General features: G+C 45.3%; 1 protein-coding gene across 1 annotated transcript in view; it reads left to right on the top strand.

Annotated features, from left to right (window-relative positions):
* The first annotated feature begins 258 nt into the window (after nucleotides 1-258).
* LOC138242764 (zinc finger protein 271-like) overlaps nucleotides 259-20,094 on the top strand; it is a 1,399,044-nt gene continuing 1,379,208 nt past the window's right edge. Inside the window, exons 1-2 of the mRNA XM_069198318.1 lie at nucleotides 259-848; nucleotides 8,193-11,279. Of these exons, the coding sequence (XP_069054419.1) occupies nucleotides 479-848; nucleotides 8,193-10,102 (2,280 nt within the window). The 5' untranslated portion in view covers nucleotides 259-478 and the 3' untranslated portion in view covers nucleotides 10,103-11,279. Of the gene's footprint in view, nucleotides 849-8,192 lie in introns of the transcript that reaches the window.

Raw genomic sequence — 20,094 nt, forward strand, 5'->3', positions numbered from 1 at the left:
TTTTTTTTTCTTTAACCTAAAACCTGCAAAGGGAGACGTTTTCGTTGTGGAAGGGCAAAACAATAAATCTGTTCCGTTTCACAAAATTCACACTTACGAACGGTGCAAGTCGCAGGTGATTCACTCCTCTTGACTAGGTGGCGCTAGGAGGTGCAGTTAAGTTTATATCCGGCTGCAGAAACTCCTCTTTCTCAGCTCCGCTTCTCGATTGTTTTGAAGCCGCGGCCGCGCTAACGAATGACGTCATCACACGGCACTACACAGCATACCCGTGGGTGCTTGAATGATTTTCTTTCTATAAAGAAGAAAGTTCTTTTTTTATAACTTCAGTTTCTGAAAACGTAGCATGTTGTCAACTGTGTTTATGCTTGAACAGAGCACAGCCCTGACAACAGAATCTGTGAAGAATAAAAATAAAGAAGCTGTTCTGTTTAAACATCGCAAGTCAGCCTTTGTTTCTGATCGACTCTGAAGAAGGATGGCGGAGTGCTTGTTAAATCTGCAAATCCAGCTTGACTCGTTCATGCACGTTTTGCTCAAATCGATCGTGTATGAAGTGTCAGAAGTTTTTGGAAACAGGATGTCTGACTCTGAGAACGAGTTTGAAGACAAACTCCGCAATATCTCCCAGGTCCTGGTGGGACGGGCCGTGTTTAAAATCACACAGTGCGTGGAGGACAGTGTCGGGAGTGAAATGGCGCAGCTGAAGAAGGAAAACGAGAGCTTGAAGTGGAGATTGCAGCTGTTGGAGAAGGATTTGCGAGTAAGAGGAGATCAGGGTACCCAGACGCTTCCCTGTGAAGTCACTGCAGAAATAAAAGAAGAAATGGACATGAAACTGTTGTCAGGTCAGTGTGGTGACGTGTATGAAGTCGGAGTATGTGTGTGTGTTTAAAACCAGTGTCTATAACTTCCTCACTGGTGAGGTCTGTGTCTGTATTAACTCCTCTGGAATATTAATCCACTGTGTCTGTATTAATCCCTCTCTCTCTTAGTGCATTGTTTATGTACTGTACTGTGAAGTAAGTGTGTCTGTATTAACCCCTCTCTCTGTGCATTGTTAATGTACTCTAGTGTCCAGTCAGCGTGTCTGTATTCACCCCTCTTTCAGTGCAGTGTTAATGTACTGGAGTGTCCAGTCAGTATAGCTGTATTTACCCCTCTCTGTCAGTGCAGTGTTAATATGCTGTTATTTCTAGTTTGTCCTTGTCTGTATAAAGTGTTAATGTACTGTAGTGTCTAGTCAGTGTGCCTGTATTAAGCCCTCTCTCTCTCAGTGCAGTGTTCATGTACTGTAGTGTCCAGTCAGTCAGCATGTCTGTTAACTCCTCTCTCAGTGCAGTGTTAATATGCTGTAATTTCCAGTTTGTCCGTGTCTGTATAAAGCCCTCTGTCTCAGTACAGTGTTAATGCACTGTAGTGTCCAGTCAGTCAGTGTGTCTGTATTAACCTCTCTCTCTCTCAGTACAGTGTTAATGTACTGTAGTGTCCAGTCAGTGTGTCTGTATTCACCCCTCTCTCTCTCTGTGTTTGAATCATGTGGCCGTGTTTCTTCATTGGTTTTGTGTTTTTTTCTGTCTTTTTTGGGGGGAAAACTGGGTTTATTTTCATACCATGGCCAGTTCTGGAGGCTCTGATCCTCCAGACTTCTCATTTGAGAAGTTAACACAGCGCCATGGAGTGAAAATTTCCCCTGTGGAGTTCTGTCCGCTGGAGAGGTGTGTTCTTGCGGTCGGGGAGGTTGTGAGCTGTAGGAACATCAAGTCCGCTTCCCGCATGAGTGGAGGGATAGTTATTTTCCTGCAATCTATTGATCTGGCAAATGCCCTAGTGGTAAAGGGGGCCATCCTGGACGGCACCTTCACCCCGGTGCTGCCTCTCGTGGCCCCAGCTCGGAAGATCACCCTCTCCAATGTGCCTCCGTTCATGAGGAACGAGCTGCTGTAGAGGGAGCTGTCCCGTTACGGACTGGTGGTCTCTCCGATCAGGAAGGTCCCTCTGGGCTGCAGGGCACTTCAGCTGAAGCATGTCATCTCTTTCCGAAGACAAGTCTACGTGATCTTAAAAAAACCCCATGGAAGAGATCAATGTGGATCTTAAATTTCGAATTGACACCTGTGATTATGTTGTATTCGTGACTTCGGAATTGACGAAGTGCTTTAGGTGCGGGAGCGAGGGGCATGTGGTGAAGAATTGCCTGGAGGTGGAGGACGAGATGGGCAGGGAGCCTCAGCCCCAGGGTGCACAGGAGGCCAGGAGACAGCGTCAGGCAGCGGGGAGTGGAGCAGTGCAGGGAGGCAGCAGGGAGGCAGAGCCCACAGCCGGGGTGCAGGAGAGGAGGTTGCTGGAGGGGGCAGGTGAGCCGAGCTGGTGGTGTCCCATGCAGGAGAACAGATAGCAAAGAGTGGACCACCTCAGCCCTCAGATGGGAGCTCCCCACACCGGGGAGCAAGATACGAGCACTGGCGGAGCAGGGGAGCTGCAGAGCCCCGCTGCTCAGGAGAGTCAGGGAGAGAGAAAGCAGGCAGTGACACCGATGGAGGAAAACTCGTCACAAGTGCCAGCAAAAACTGTAGACACGGTGTGGGGAGGAAATGAAGTAACATCCGGAAAAATAGACGATGGTTTTAAGACGCCGTGGAGAAAGCGCACGAAAAAATCTGTGCAGAGTGTGGTGCAGAAAAAGCACAGCACAGAGAGCTCGGTGGAGGGCGGCTCTGTCGCCAGCCCGGGGGCCGCGAGTGTCTCCGACACTGCGAGAGTGAGGATGTGCTGGAGTGTCCTCGCCATCGCCGCCTGGAGCTTCTCGGAGTCCGTGAGCGACGATGACGAGGGCGGCTTCACAGACACCTCCTCTCTCGCCTCGGGCTCCTCGGCCCGGCAGAGCTGCAGAGTAGGCTACAGTTTCCAGAGCATCAGGGAGTTCTTAGAGAAGACTAAAGGTAAGAGGGGAACTGTGGTCAAGGACTTTTTTCCCCAATACTGAGCTCTTTGTCCTCTCCGCGACGCACCATCTGAAAAGGCTCAGGTGCGAATGACTTGGGTAAGATCAGGGCAGGACCGCGGAATGCACCTCAGCACGAATGAGTCCCGTCTCTTACATCACATCACTATCCTTCTGCGTGCTATGTGTCTGTTCGTGTTTTATGTTGTTTCTTTTTTTCTTTTCCGCAAGCATGGGCGGCATTAGAATAGGGAGTTTGAACACCAATGGGTGCTGGAGGGCTTTGAAGCGAGCTGCGGTGTTGGAGGTCATCAAAGAAAACAGCCTGCATGTGACGTTCCTGCAGGAGACCCGCACCGACACCAACATCATTGCCTGGCAGCAGGAGTGGCAGGGGGACATTGTGTACAATCATGGGTCCCCTGTGAGCGCGGGGGTCACGATGCTGTTCTCTGTGGGGTTCAAGCCCCTCTCTATCGCCGTCCATGAGGTTGTGAAAGGTCGCCTGTTACTCATGCGAGTAGTTTACAGGAAGAAAACCTTTGTTTTTATTAACATTTATGCATTCACAGATGGTGGGGAGAGGGTCACCTTCTTCAGGGAGCTTGAAAATGCGCTGGTGACCTGCCAGCCTGAAGAGCTGGTCTTCCTGGGGGGTGATTTTAACTGCACAGAGAGCAGCACACTGGACAGGAATTACACAGGAATCATGGAGAGCCACATGGCCTGTCGGCCAGGGAGCTGCGCAGGATCCTTGTCAAATCTGACCTCACTAACATCTGGAGGAGATGTCATGGGGACACGAGGCAGTACACCTGGGGTCAGGTCAGGGGGAATACTCTCTCTCTGGCCAGGCTGGACCGCATCTACTGCCGTAAACATCATTACAGGATCGTCAAGCAGTACTCCCATCTGTCCAGTGGCCTGTCGGACCACTGTCTCACTATCTGCACAGTCGTCGTCCCATCAGTGAGGTCCCGCAGTGCCTACTGGCACTTTAATACCCAACTGCTTGACGATGCTCACTTCTGTGACTGCCTCCTGTTCTTCTGGTAGCAGTGGAGGAGTCAGAAAGCCCACTTTGTCTCCCTGCGGCAGTGGTAGGATATTGGGAAGGTGCAGATTCGCCAGTTCTGCCAGCAGTACACTGGAATTGTCACGAGAGGTATCCGTGAGTCCATGAAGGCTCTGGAGAGAGACATTCTGGAGCTCCACCAGACTCTGGAGTGTCGTGCAGACAGGAGGCTAATTGATGACCTCCACATCCAAAAGGATTACTCATTGGCCATCTGGACACAAAAGTACAGGGAGCTCTAATAAAATCTAGGGTTCAGAGTGCATCACAGGTAGACGCCCCAACTCGCTACTTCTTTGGCCTAGAGAAGAAACCAGGCCAGAGCAGGCAGAGCCTCTGCCTGCGCTCGGAGACAGGGCAGGAGCTGCACGAGGCCGGGCAGATCCAGGAGAGGACCATGCAGTTCTGCAAGATGCTCTTCTCCAGCGAGGCAAGTGAGGACTCGGTCTGCACATGCAGGTTCTTTGAAGACCTTTCACAGGTCCCCGAAGAGGAGAATGCATGGCTGGAGAGGCCTCTATCCCTGGAGGAGCTCTCCACTGCACTCAGTGTCTTGAGTAATGGTATGACCCCTGGCCTTGATGGCTTGCCGGCCGAATTCTACTGTGCCTTCTGGGCCGTGCTGGGACCTGACCTGCTGGATGTGTTCTCGGAAAGTCTGGAGCAGGGGGACCTGCCACTGAGCTGCAGGAGAGCTGTTGTCACCCTGCTGCCTAAGAATGGGGACCTGTGTGACATTAAGTTTCCAGTGCAGAGGGGAGTCAGGCAGGGCTGTGCACTCTCAGGAATGCTATACTCCCTTGCTATTGAACCTCTGCTACATCAGCTGCGCCAGGTCATCAAGAGGCTGTCCATCCCGGGCTGCTCCGATTCTACTGTCAAGATCTTGGCATACGCTGATGACATCATGGTCGTGGTCGGAGGAGAACAGGATGTCAGGGCGCTACAGACAACTTTGAATGATTTTCAGTGGCTATCATCAGCCTGAGTAAACTGGGCCAAGAGTAGCGCCCTACTCCTGGGAGAGTGGAGTGAGACGGGTCCCCCAGTCTTGCCAGAGAGGTTCAGCAGGACCAGAGGGGGATTCAAATACCTGGGGGTGTACCTGGGGGACAAGGCCAGTGTGAGGAAGAACTGGGAGGGGCTCCTCGAAAAAGTGAAAGGTCGTCTGGACCGCTGGCGCTGGCTGCTCCCCCAGATCTCCTACAGAGGCCGGGTTCTGATTGTCAACACCCTGGTGGCTTCAATGTTGTGGCATTGCCTGCTGTGCCTGGAGCCACGAGCTGGACTGATTAAGGAGCTGCAGGCCACGCTTCTCGACTTCTTCTGGGATGGACTGCACTGGCAGTGGAGGGGTGTCCTCTATTTGCCCAGAGAGGACGGAGGACAAGGACTCGTTGACATCCGGAGCCGGGTGGACGCCTTTCGATTGCAGGCAGTACAGAAGCTGCTGTTCGGCCCGGCCTCGCTGTCCTGGAGGGAGCTGACCTTCACCCTGTTGCGTCTAGCAGGACACCTCGGGATCGACTCTGTTCTCTTCCTGATGGACACCAGCAGGGTTGACCTGTCTCCACTGCAGCCTTTCCAGCGTAGTCTCCTGAAAGCCTGGCGGCATCTGCACGTGTGGAGAGAAGAGGAGCAGCCCAGTCTATACTGGACACTCTGAGAGCCGCTAGTACACAATCCGTGAATGGACACAGAACTGGGCCGCTCCTTGGACTTTACTGGCAGACTGGTCCGCGCCAACGTCACACAACTCCACCACCTGCTTGACGTGGATCAGGACTGCTGGCGCAGCATGGAGTGGGCATGCGATGCTCTGGGACTACACTCGGGGCGGTGTGTGGACAGGTTTCTTAGTCAGCTTCGCTCTGCTCTGCTCTGCCTCTTGAGGAGATGCTGCTAGTCCAGGGTCTGTTTGAGGAACGCCACCTTCCAACCACACAGCCTCCTTTCCGTGGTCTGCTAGTGTCTCCTGCACTCAGTCCCTGGCCGACAGGATCTCTCCTTGAGTCCCTTGCTTCAGAGGAGAGGTCTCTAGCTGGTGTTGAGGGGAAGTGTCTGTATAGACTAGTTGTAACATCTAGACATCAGGCCCAGCTGTCTGCACTCCCTGACACTCCCTGGAGGGCTCGTCTGGGGGTGCCAGATGGTGTCCAGCCTGCCTGGGGTAACCTCTACAGATTTCCCCTCAACAAGAGGGGCCTGTCCCTTCTGCGCTCAGAGGGAGACGGTGTTCCACTACTACAGTGCCTGCCCCCACCTGTCGCCCATGTTTGCCGTGTTGATCTGGCTCTTCATCAACCTTGACCTGGCCTTCAGTGACATTATTTTCATGTTCGGGGTGGGTCATACGAGAAAAGGAAAAACTCAGACCCTCCTCGCCAACTTTCTACTGGGCCAGGCCAAACTCACCATCTATAAGACTCTGAAAAATAAGATCTCTGCTTCTGGGTCTGTAGACTTGGTGAGGATGTTTGAAGGGTTGGTGAAGAGCAGGATGTTGTTAGAATATATGTTTTATATTATCTCATAATGACCGTGGGACATTTGAAAAGCGTTGGTGTTTTGGAAACGTGCAGGATTGTGAATAAAAAATTAATATTCCAATTATGATTTTATTTTAATAATTCTTAAGGTGGGGTTCTAAGAATCAAGATTCATACTTTGTTTATTTTTTCTGTCAATAAAGATTGAATGAACTCTCTCGCTCAGTGTAGTGTTAATGTGCTGTAGTGTCCAGTCAGTGTGTATGTATTAACCCCCCTTCTCTCTCAGTGCAGTGTTACAAAGTACTGTCTTGTCCAGTCAGTGTGCCTGTATTAACCCCTCTCTCTCTCAGTGCAGTGTTAATGTACTGTATTGTCCAGTCAGTGTGTCTGTATTAACCCCTCTCTGTCAGTGCAGTGTTAATATATTGTAGTGTGCAGTCAGTGTGTGTGAATCAACCCCTCTCTCTCTCTCAGTGCAGTGTTAATATACTGGAGTGTCCAGTCAGTGTGTTTGTATGAACCCCTCTCTGTCTCAGTGTAGTGTTAATGTACTGTAGTGTCCAGTCAGTGTGTATGTATTAACCCGCCTCTGTTTGTTTTAAAGTACTATAATATGCAGGCAGTGTGTCTGTATTAATCCTCTCTTTCTCAATGCAGTGTTAATATACTGTAGTGTCCAGTCAGCATGTCTGTATTAACCTGTCACTCAGTGCAGTGTTAATGTTCTATAGTGTCTTCGGTGTGTCTGTATTAACCCCTCTCTCTCAGTGCAGTGCTAATGTACTGTAGTGTCCTGTCTGTCAGTCTGTCTGTATTTACCCCCCTTCTCTGAGCAGTGTTTGTCCGTGGCTGTAAAAATGCCTCTGTCTCAGTGCTGTGTTAAAGTACTGTAGTGTCCAGTCAGTGTGTGTGAATCAACCCCTCTCTCTCTCAGTGCAGTGTTAATGTACTATAGTGTCAAGTCAGCATGTCTGTATTAACCCCTTTCAGTGCAGTGCTAATATGCTGCAGTGTCCAGTCAGTATGTATCTATTTACCCCTCTCAGTGCAGTGTTAATGTACTGTTATGCCCAGTCAGTGTGTTTTTATTTACCCATCTCTGTAAGTGCAGTGTTAATATGCTGTAATTTCCAGTTTGTCTAGTGCAAGTATTCACATTACTCCTATCCTTGCACTGCTTTCCTGTCAAGTTTCGTGTCGACTTAACAATCCTCCTGCTTACCTATAAGGCTCTCTGTGGCTTGGCACCTCAGTACCTGTCTGAGTTATCGCCCTACTCCCCACCTCACAACTTTCGCTCTTCTAATTGTGTTCAACTATTTGTCCCCCAGTCCTTCTACACTCTATGGGTGACATGGCCTTCTCCTGTTTTGCCCCAAGCTCTGGAACTTTCTCCCCAAGGATATCAGAGTCACTTTCTCTAAGCTTCTTCAAATCCAGACTCAAAACCTTCTTCTTCAGAAGAGCCTTTATTTATCTTTTCTTTACCCCTCTGCTCCTACTGGACTTAGTACCACCATCTACTGACTCGTCTAACTGTGTATTCTCATCGTGCTTATATTGTGTATTTTATGTTGTTGGCCTTCTGTAAAGTGCTTTGAGAAGCCACCTTTAAAGGTGCTATATAAAATAAAGTTTATTATTATTATAAAGGTCTTGTTTTCTTGTCCTGTATTTACAGGCACAGAGACCAGTGCTCTCTCGGACGCTGGGGAAATGGCTCCTCTTGAACAGCAGCACAGTGAGGAGGAGTGGGGCTCCAGTTTGATGCAGGAGAGAGAGCTCACTGTTGCAGAAGGGAAAGAGACACTCAGTGAGCAGCACACAGAGAGCAGGCAGAGTGTCGAGGATTCTGTGCCCATGATGAAGACAGAGCCCGAGCGTGAGACGCCTGGGCTCTTAGTATATGATGATTTTATAGAGAAGATTAATAATCTGGACTCAAACAATATTACACAAGGTTGTAATGAACTGGGCTGTGTCTCTGTACGAGAGCACAGTGAAGAACTGGATGTTTTAAATCTTACAGAGCAGGGCATGGAGTCCAAGTTGATTGACGCTGCAGAGCAGCAGACTGATGTACCTGGTGAAGAGAACAGTACTGAGTCACAGCACACAGAGAGGAGTCAGTACAGGGAGGAGCAACAGCAGCTCCTACAAGGCTTGATAATTAGGCCTTGTTCTGTTCAACTGGAGAGACTGTCATTGCAGAGTCTCAAACAATCATTTGATACCTTAGTATCTGATGGCTTTACACACAGGTTTAATAATCTGGTTACTGAGAAAATTGTTAAAAGTTTTAATGAACTGGAGAGTATGTCTGTTCTTGGGCAAAGAGGGGAACAACAGAATGAATTAGACAGTTTTAGTCTCAGAGAGCTGGAGAATGAGCCCCGGATGATTCACTCTGCTGAGCAGCACACTGAAGGACATGGTGGAGGAAACAAACCTCAGCACCCAGAGCAAGACCATTCCATGGAGCATTGGCAGAATAAGAGACCCCAGCACAATCAGAGGATGAGGAAGAATCACTCAAGGCCTTGCTCAGATGGAGTGGACAAACTGCCATTACGGCACAGGGAGAAGCAGCGTTTCTGTCAGTCTAGCATTTCAAAGCCCTACCAGCACCTTCACACAAGAGAGAGACCTTTCAGATGTAGTCATTGTGGGAAGAATTTTAGTCACTTGCACCTATTAAAACAACATCAGCACATTCACATAGGAGAGAGACCGTTCAGCTGCAGTCAGTGTGGGAAGACTTTTAGTCAGTCAAGTAACTTAATAACCCACCAGCGCATTCACACAGGAGAGAGACCGTTCAGCTGCAGTCTGTGTGGGAAGCGTTTTAGTCAGTCAAGTAGCTTAATAGCCCACCGGCGCATTCACACAGGAGAGAGAGCATTCAATTGCAGTCAGTGTGGAAAGAGTTTTAGTCTGAAAAGCCACTTACAATCACACCAGCACATTCACACAGGAGAGAGACCGTTCAGCTGCAGTCAGTGTGGGAAGAGTTTTAGTCGGTCAAGTAGCTTAATAACCCACCAGCGCATTCACACAGGAGAGAGACCATTCAGCTGCAGTCAGTGTGGGAAGAGTTTTAGTCAGTCAAGTAGCTTAATAGCCCACCAGCGCATTCACACAGGAGAGAGACCGTTCATCTGCAGTCAGTGTGGGAAGAGTTTTATTCAATCGCATGACTTAAAAAAGCACCAGCGCATTCACACAGGAGAGAGACCATTCAGCTGCAGTCAGTGTGGGAAGAGTTTTATTCAATCACATGACTTAAAAAAGCACCAGCGCATTCACACAGGAGAGAGACCGTTCAGCTGCAGTCAGTGTGGGAAGAGTTTTAGTCGGTCAAGTAGCTTAATAACCCACCAGCGCATTCACACAGGAGAGAGACCATTCAGATGCAGTCAGTGTGGGAAGAGTTTTAGTCAGTCACGTAGCTTAAAAGCCCACCAGCGCATTCACACAGGAGAGAGACCGTTCATCTGCAGTCAGTGTGGGAAGAGTTTTATTCAATCGCATGACTTAAAAAAGCACCAGCGCATTCACACAGGAGACAGACCATTCAGCTACAGTCAGTAAGGGAAGAGTTCAAGTCAGGTGACTTAAAAACACTAATTTAGTCACCAGGTTTTTTATTTAATCATAGTCTAAGTCAAGTCAACTAAAATGTTTTTTAGTTCAAGTGGGTAGATGTGTCAGCATGTGACATCCACAGCCTAAACATTTATTTTCTTCTCTTTTCAGCATGGAACAAATCTTTACTTGTTCCCAAGATGTCTATTAGTCTTAGTCACTTTGTAGTCACCCAATTTTGAGTTCAACTGGTCAGTTAAATTTTGACTATACTCTTATTTACATTTGACTAAAACAGAAATAGTTCTTGTCACGGAGTTTAATTTATGTGGATAAGAGAGCATATATATCAAATACAATAAATATTTATTCAATAAAGGGTAAATAATAAAGATTAAGATACTGTATGAATCTCTTTTAATAAAAAAAAATCTATTTTGGCACCGTTATTTATACTTATATTTTTTTTAATGCAACTATTTTTTGGAACAAGACAGGACAAGCTATATATACAGTGCCTGCAGAAAGTACTCACACCCCATTGTTTATTTCTCATTCTGCTGTGTTGCAAAGTCAAATTAAATCATATTTAAATGTTTTTTTCCACTCCTGTAGAAGCAATTCTCTATAATGTTAAAATTAAATTAAGTATTTATAATTCTGAAGACATCTATTAAAAATAAAAATGGAAAATTACTTAATTGATAAGTATTCACTCCCTTTGTTTTAACAACATAATTTGGGTCAATTATCTTGAGAGATCACACTAAATACATTAACAAGGTACACCTGTGTTCATTTCAAATTCACCGGTGTTCAATTGCTTGATTGCACAATAGATATCACTGACTGTGAGGTCTCACAACTGAAACAGCAGATCAGATCAGTCCTGCTGTCATTAAGACCAAGGAGCTACCTTTGGAACTTTGAGATGAAGTTGTTAGGAGGAAAAAAAATGGAGAAGGTTATAAAAAGATTGGCAAAGTTTTGAACCTTCCTAGGAGCACCGTTAAATCCCATTGTAACTAAATAGAAAAAACATGGCACAACCCAGACACTACTAAGATCAGGCCCTCCTACCAAATTGAGCAACCAGACAAGAATGGTGATTGTCAGAAAAGTGACCAAAAGTGGCCAGCTCCAACACTGACAGAGCTCTTTGGCAGAAATGGGAGAAACTGCAGACACAAACAATCTCTTGTAATACAATACTTTTGTAAATGAGAAATGTAAATCTTTCATTTTGAAAAACAAATGTTCTTGAATAAAAAATTGATTCATAAATGTGTTGAATTTAGTGTTCTTAAAACGAGGAAAAAATATTTCAATGTGTTAAAATGTGGAGGTGTAATGGGAACAAAATGCGACAACATTCCAGTGGGTGAATACTTTCTGAAGGCACTGTATATACACTCACCTGCTGTGACAAGACCCTGCTGAGACTACCCTGACTCAGGGAATTCACACACACAAAAACACAAGACAAAAGCCATTTTAAGGTCCAGCAGGATTTAACACAACAGAGTGTAAAACAAGCTACACCACTTCATAACCCTGCTTCACAACAACTAACATTCATCTTCTAACTCTGCTGGTATTCTCAAGCTAACCCTGTCAGCCTGTTGAAGGTGTAACTGACAAGTATCACATGATGCACCAGTTTGCAGCCTCAATGTATCCGCTACTACCAGAAATATTTGTTTATGGATAATATCATAATGCATTTATTTTACATTGTTAGAGAGTGAGACTGCAGGGAGGAATAAAGATTCCCTGATACTATTACTGTTACACCTGTAGCGGCAAGGCTTATTAAAATATAGGAATTAAGTTTTGTGATCCCTTGCCAGTGAGGCCCCATCTCTCTCTTCATCTCTGTGGTGCAGCCACAGAGAAGCTATTCATGCAGGCTGATTTAAGGTTTCTTTGATAAGGGACAGCTCCCAAATGGGGATGCACATGCCTGGCTATCATGATCAATGGTCATCCATTGGTGCCTATCTGTCTAGGGAGTGCCAGATGGACATCTGGACTGCATTCCTAAGTGTCAGGGATGAGTTACTCATATCTCATCTTGATCAACCAATCAGGAACTGGTAGGGCCGAGTAACCATGTGGGTCTCTGATGCCCATGAAACTTTCAGCCAATGAACGACCTGAAGTTCCTCCAGGTAAAAACAGGCAACACAGAGGGCCTGAAGAAGAATTCCAAAAAGAACAATTCCAGGGGTGCGAATGATTCCAGGGCAGGACGGCCCGCAGGCCAGAACAGTTGGGAAGCGCAGGACATTCTCGCAGCGCGCCTCCTGACTATCCTGAGACTCAGCCCAGACCACCATGTAACGGCCAGTGTGTCCGTGTGCCAGAACTTTCCTTGTTCTAAGAGTCGAGAGTGGAGGTTGCCAGCGCGTAACCAGAGGTTGCCACCTGAGGTTAGCACCAGTAGCAGGCCTCGTGAACAGGTCGGAACTGTGGACAGCTGAATCAGTATTCAGAACCAGCAGTCAGTTTTCTCCTATGCACAAACTTTGTTAGTTAAAGCCAGCACTAACTAGCCGGTCTTCAGAGAGCAGCGCAGCAGGAATCTCTGCAGCCTCACCGAGCACCGCTTGGCACCTAGCCAGAGCGCGGATTGGACAGCAACAAGCCTGCAACTGTTTCTTTGTCCGGGGGAGATCTGAATCCCCAGAGATTGGATGAGTATTCAACTTCACTGCATTACTGCTCTAGAATTCAATTGTTATCCCAACCAGTTGATATCAATTTAATTCCTAAGAGTTATGTACTTGTTTTGAGTATCTAATGTAGAAGTTGTAACCATGAATGAATGAATGATATACTCAACGCATGTCCTCTTGATATGTGTAACTCTTTGTAACCGAATGAATATATACCTTTTGTATTCTGCTAACCCTCACAATAAGATCTGTTAGATTTACATGCACCTTCTATGTATTAATCCATGTATTTTAGTGTATTAGCACCTGTGTGTGTGCGTTGTTTGAGTTATACCGCATGGTTGGATTCTAAGGCCATTAAAATAATCATTTTGTGATTTACTGCCACAATTAATAATTGTCCCAGTAAATGCCAAAACCCCTACAGAACTGGTGCCTCATGAGACCACACTACAACAGCTTTCTGACCTTTTTTTATTTGGTAGCTAGTACTGAATTGATCCCAGGATGTCATCCATTTGTTTCCTGAAAGAAAACTATCCCACCACCCTTTGTGTGAGCTATTGTCTCCCATGCTCATTTTTAAATGTACTTCCCTGTGGTTTCCATTGTTGAAACAACTTGGATATTTAGCTTGTTCCATGCTCCCACATCCCTTTGTGTAAAGGAGTGCCTCCCTTCCTGACTGGAGGACCTCATCCAGCTGTCTTGAATGAAGTCATTTTCAAACATGGAACTTAATGCCTTGCGGGAAAATAATGTGTGGTTCCACAGTTCACAAAACCATAATTATTTTTGTTATAACTATATCAGAAATAAGTGATATTAGTTATTTGTATTTTTAAAGAAAATGAGTACTGAAAACTTCAGAAAAGCATTCCGTCCTCCCTATAATTCTAATTATTGTATGTGTAAGCTAATAAGATCACTGCTTTATAACAGATTACCATGTACTGGACTAAGTTTTCCTTTTCATTGTTGTGTGCATTTTCTTTTCTTTTAGATCTTATTTTTATTATTGTTAAAAAATGCAGCACTATCGTCTTGTAATGACGTTTATTACCTCACAGGAATAACTGACAGGAAAGTAAATTGAAACTGATAGTTAAGGGATTCATTGAAGATATTTGCTTTAATAACATTTCTTTTATCTGGCAACACAACACTGAGTCACGCACAGGCACTGCTCTGGTAACAGGTCCACACACAAGCCACTTCTAACGCTTTCCTGAAGGAAACTGAACAACTGAAGCATTACCCAGGATGCACGGCTCCAGAATCATGTTAAGTCATGTTAACGCACTTGTGTCTTATAACATTGTATAACCTTATAACACTTTTGTGCAAAGAAGCGAAATCACGAATATTGAACACGGTTTTACTACAGAAAGTTGGCTGTTAGTAGTTTAGAGTTTAATGAATAAACCGCCTTTTCTAATTTTCCAGAATTACTACTCCGTCAAATGGACAAATTTTCAAAACTGGAGGAACTGAAATTAGTACTGGGTCCATCTCCAGGAATATTGTGTGCCCTACCAGTTGGATTCAGTAAGGTGGTTACTCTAAGGAAACTATACTTGAATATTACCATACAAGAGGAAGACACTATATTAGGTAATATCAGGTTAATCCATCCATCCATTTTCTAAAGTGCTTTATACAGTACAGGGTCGTGAGGAAGCCAAAGCCTATCTAGGAAGTAACAGGGGTAAGTCAGGATACACCCTGGATGGGATGCCAGCCCACTGCAGAGCAGACAGATACAAACATACATGCACACTCAGATCGGGGTCTGTTCACCTACCAGCACTGCCAGTGGACTGTGGGAGGAAACTGCATTACCTGGAGGAAACCCACATGAGCACAAGGAAAACATGCAAACTCCATGCAGACAGCACTGAAATTGAACCCAGGGCCACTGCGCTACAAGGCTAACCCTAACCCTGAACTGGAATAAGTGGTTAGAAAAAGGGTGGATGGATGAGTCAGACTAACAAAGATCTGTTGGAATGAATGGCTACTCCTGACCAAGACTGGGAACCAGTTTTTAGGTGATCAAAACATGATTCCAAAAATATTGTGCCAGAGCAAACAAATATGGGTGTTTGGACTGCATTTTCTTCTAAAACATCAAGCCATTTTGTCTTTAAAAACTTAACATGACCAAACAGATGTGTACCTTGGAGCAATACGAATGCAAAAAATATTGCTGCATGAATCTAAATATCTGCCTTAACTGCATTCCATCTTAAATTTCTAAACTCGTTTATGTAATCAACTACAAACTTCCCTTTATAAATGCGATAGTGTGTGACAAGTAGAAGCTACATTAATGCTTACAAATAAACAAAATGTAAGTCTTACAAAAGTGCTGATGGAAAGTGAAAGGACGAAGGAATAGAGTGCACTTTGGGAGTTGTCACAGCATTGTTTGAAAAGGCACAAGCAGATAAATTAAGAATACAAAGACCAAAACGAATCAAGGTAAGGCCAATGCTGAGGTCAAATCAATATACAGTAATTATCATTGGGAAAAATCCTGCTGTATTATTGCAACGTGATTGCACTGCCCTTCTTGGTGAAAGAACCATAGGCTGTGGTTTTCAGGAGGAGTGGCCAGTCATCGTCTGCACCAGTAACAGTGTGAAGCTGCTAATGGGTGGTTTTTGTTTTTTTGTTTCTGTTTCAGCTTTTCGCGCATTTCCCACTCTTGTCCAGCTTTGTATTGGAAAGTGACTCCTGTCCTGCATATTCCAGATTGTTGTTCTAGCAGTTCTGATCCACACCAGTGGGTTTTATAGAGGTTATCAAAACTAGTCACCCTGGCCTAGACTTTTTCACATATTACTGACAAAATCATGTAAAAAAAACAAGTCTACAACTCATCTGAAATCAATTAGAAATATAAGACTGTTACTTGCACGAGTAGTTAACTGCTTTTGCTATGAAACACTTGAACCCAGGGCATTATCCTCAACAACATGCCTGGGTATCTTGTTCTGCTCTCTCATAGTCTCCTTCTGTGCTCTTTGGTTCACATTTCACTGTTCATTCTGACAATGTCCAGCCAGTGTTTCTATTATTTCATTTTCATTTGCAATTACTGTTCAGAGTGTCTCACCACTTGTTTTTCACTTGGAGGACGGATTTTACAGTGTGTGAATAAAGGTAAAATAAATTGTGATTTTAGGTTTATTTCCCTTGCACAACCTTTTCACAGATCAAACTGTACAGAAGGTATTCTATTTCTTGACATAATAGAAGAGAAAAGGTAAGAGGTCTTTTATCAAGTAAACAATCAGTCTAACAGTTGTTGTTGTGATCTCTGCTAATTGTAATGTTTTGTTTTTTTCTCAGTTGCACAGCTTGGAAGATTCACAAATCTGAAAGTGCTGAAGCTGTGTGATGAAGTGTTTGACAGTAATGCCAGCTTTCGGTAGGTGGAAAGTAACTTCTAAAAAGCCAGGCACTTCTCACTGAGTTATTGAAGCTTTCATGTGAACAACTCGTCTTATTGACGTTGAGACTGTAACATATTTATGATTTGATCTTAAGTTCTTTGACTTTTTTAATATAGGCGAAAGGATTGTTTGCTCGGCAATTCAGCTCCAATTTCTTTGGGATGTTGGGCTTGATTGTGTTAACCAAAAACCAATTAGCTTGCTCTGTCCATGGGTGGGACGGTGGCTCCCTGGGGTGTATTGCTGGGACATTGGCATTGCCTGTCATTGCATTAGCAGTTCTGGAGCCCTGGGTTTAATTCTGGACCTGGGTTCTGTCTGTGGGGAGTTTGCATGTTCTCTCCGGTTTAGTGTGGGTTTCTTTCAGATGCTCTGGTCTCCTCCCACAGTCCTCCCACAGTGGTAGGTTATATAGGTATGTGCACATCTAGATACACCCAGGGTGTATCGGTCAGGCACGTGTTTCTTGCTGGGATAGATTCCAGTTGCCATGCAGCTATGTACTGGATAACATGGATAGAAAATGGATGGATGAATTTAGTTGACAGAATTATCAGTTTTTTAAAATACATCGCATAGATATTGTATTGTATGTGTGTCTATAAAACATTTAAGTATCTACAGCTGGCATCTATATGTGCCCCGTGATGGAAAACCAAATGATGAAACATTTGACTGTCCATTTGACTTGCTGTAACAGTCTTTGAACACAGGCTAATGCAGAGAAACAGACATGCGCAAATACAGGCATAAGGCTCAGAAACAGCACTGTTAGTGCAGGGAAATAAAAAACAAACTCCAAAGTAAAAGCCTAGCTCTTTTTCAGTCCCTCACTATCAGGAGTGGGCAGCTAAGCTAATTGCCATCCTCAAAGAACTGAACAACTCTTATCTCCAGTCTCTCTTTCTCTCTCTCTCTCTCTCTCTCTCTGTGACTGTTCACAAATAAAACATGTGTTTCCCTGAGTCTCTTCATACTAAACACTTCCAGAACCTTGCAGCTCTGTCCTCTGTGTCTTTCTCTTGGTCCCTCAGTTGCACAAAGCCTAACGGAGGATCTGCCGTCTGTCTTCAAATGGCAGAATGCAAAGCAACTGACTTTTGGAAGCTTGAGCTTTCTTCTTTGTGATCTGACACCTGACCAATAATCTTCCACCAGCAGGTCAAGTGACAGCGGGCAGCAGCTCACACCCCACAGCATTCTTGGAAATGTGCTCCAGACAAGAACCTCAAGCTTGTCTTGACTCACTTCCCTCTTCAATTCAATTCAACTTTATTGTCATTAAACTTACACAGGTGCATAGTATAATGAAAAGTGTTTCTCATTAGTCACTCAGGTGCAGTATATAAATAGGACAGAAGATAAGACAATAGACAGTTACACAATAGCAATAACAGTAACATGTAATAACATAACATAAATAACATGTAATCAAGTAATCAAAACTGTGCAAAATTCCGCAAACAGAGAAAATATAACAGGACAAAAACAGTGCAAGGTAATTCTTGGAACAGTGCAAAAAATATTATGGTTAAAAGTAGTATGGTTAATTAATAAATTTTAAATATTATTATGCCTGTTACAGTTTTACTGGGGTATCGAGGGAACAGTACAATTTCGGCTTACATGTGTGTGTGGTGGTGTAGGAGTACAGTCGTTGCGGGTACAAGAGGACGTTAGGAGAGATCATAATAAGGTGGAAGGGAGTGGGGGTGTCACCAACTTGACAGCTCTGGGGAAGAAGCTATTTTGGAGTCTAGTTGTGTGCGACTGGAGTGACCGGAACCTTCTGCCAGATGGAATAAACAAGTTATGACTGGGGTGAGTGGGGTCAGACATAATTTTGGTGGCTTTTTTCAGACTCCTGGTGTTGTATATTTCCTGGATGGATGGTAAGGCACTGCCGATGATGTGTTGGGCAGTTTTGACCACCCGCTGTAGTGCCTTACGGTTGGATGCGCTGCAGTTGCCGTGCCAGTCTGTGATGCAGCTGGTCAGTATGCTCTCCACCGTACATCTGTAGAAGTTGGTGAGGATCACTGGATGTAGGTGTATTTTCTCTAGCCTTCTCAGGAAGTACAGCCGCTGTTGTGCCTTCTTGATGAGACTGGAGGTGTTCAGTGTCCATGTAAGGTCCTTAGAGATGTGAACGCCTAGGAATTTGAAGTTATTCACCATCTCCACCGCAGACCCATCTATGTAGGTGGGGGAGTGAACTTTTCCTTGTCTTCTGAAGTCAACAATCACCTCTTTGGTTTTGCTGATGTTGAGACATAGGTTGTTGGTTCGGCACCAGTCTGTGAGTTGTTTTATCTCCTCCCTGTAGGCAGTCTCATCATTGTCAGTGATCAGGCCCACGACTGTGGTATCGTCAGCATACTTGATGATGGTGTTTGTGCTGAACTTAGCAGTACAGTCGTGGGTGAACAGGGAGTAAAGCAGTGGGCTGAGCACACAGCCTTGAGGGGCACCGGTGTTAAGGGTGAGTATGTTGGAGGTGAGGTTGCCAATCCTGACAGTCTGGGGTCTGCTGGTGAGGAAGTCTAGGATCCAGCTGCAGAGGGTTGTATCTAAACCAAGAGCCCTGAGTTTGGTACAAAGTTTTATGGGTACGATGGTGTTAAATGCTGAGCTAAAGTCAATGAACAGCATTCTTGTATAGGTGTTCCTTTTATCCAGGTGGGTTAGTGTGGTGTGTAAAGCTATAGAGATTGCATCCTCTGTGGAGCGGTTTGTGCGATAGGCAAACTGGAGAGGATCCAGTGTTTTTGGAATGCTGGCTTTAATGTGCGGAATAAGTAGTTTTTCAAAGCACTTCATTATGATGGGGGTGAGTGCAATAGGGCGGTAGTCGTTTAGGCATGTGGGGGCTGCTTTTTTCGGTACTGGCACGATGGTGGTCGCCTTGAAGCAGCTAGGTACAGTGGCCTGGGCCAAGGACATGTTGAAGATGTCGGTACAGACATCAGCTATCTGCCAGGCACATGTTCTGAGTACCAGGCCAGGGATACCATCAGGTCCAGCAGCTTTATGTGTGTTCACTCTACTTAGTGATTTCCACACATCTAGGTTCGATAGTTTGGGGGGTGGGGTGGTAGGGGAGTCAGTGGTCCAGGTGGTTGGTTCAGGGTTTTGAGCTTCGAAGCGTGTGTAGAAGGTGTTAAGCTTGTTTGGAAGAGAGGGGTCAGTAGCGCTTACAGGGCTTGTTTTGCTCTTGTAGCTTGTGATTGTATTTATGTCTTGCCACATGCGTCGTGGGTTAGTGTTGGTGTTGTAGTGGTGTTCTATCTGGGATTTGTACTGTTTCTTGGCAGATTTTATGCCAGCTCTTATTTCTTTCCTAGCCCCTCGCAGTTCTTCCTCATTACCAGATTTGAAGGCTGCATCACGGGCTTTGAGCAGGGAGCGGATCTCAGTGTTCATCCAAGGTTTTTGATTCGGGAGTTTGCGTATCTTTTTAACGCTCACCACATCATCAGCACATTTGCTGATGTAGCTAGTGACTGCTGATGCATACATATCAATATCAGTGTGGGATCCATGGGAGGCTGCATCTTTGAACACACTCCAGTCTGTGCACTCAAAACAGTCCATTGATTCTGCCTCTTTGGTCCATGTTTTTACAGTTATAACTGGAGCGTTGGTGCATTTGAGAAGTCGTCTGTAGGCTGGGAGTAGGAACAGGCAGATGTAGTCAGATTGTCCAAGAGGGGGTGAGGTACTACTTTGTAAGCACCGGGTACATTAGTATAAACAAGGTCAAGTGTGTTGTTTCCCCTGGTGGGGCAGTCAACGTGTTGGTTATAGCTAGGCAGGACTGATTTCAGATTTCCCTAATTAAAATCACCTGCAATAATAA

The sequence above is a fragment of the Lepisosteus oculatus genome, chromosome 14 (assembly GCF_040954835.1).
Source record: "Lepisosteus oculatus isolate fLepOcu1 chromosome 14, fLepOcu1.hap2, whole genome shotgun sequence".
In the NCBI taxonomy this organism is placed as follows: Eukaryota; Metazoa; Chordata; class Actinopteri; order Semionotiformes; family Lepisosteidae; genus Lepisosteus; species Lepisosteus oculatus.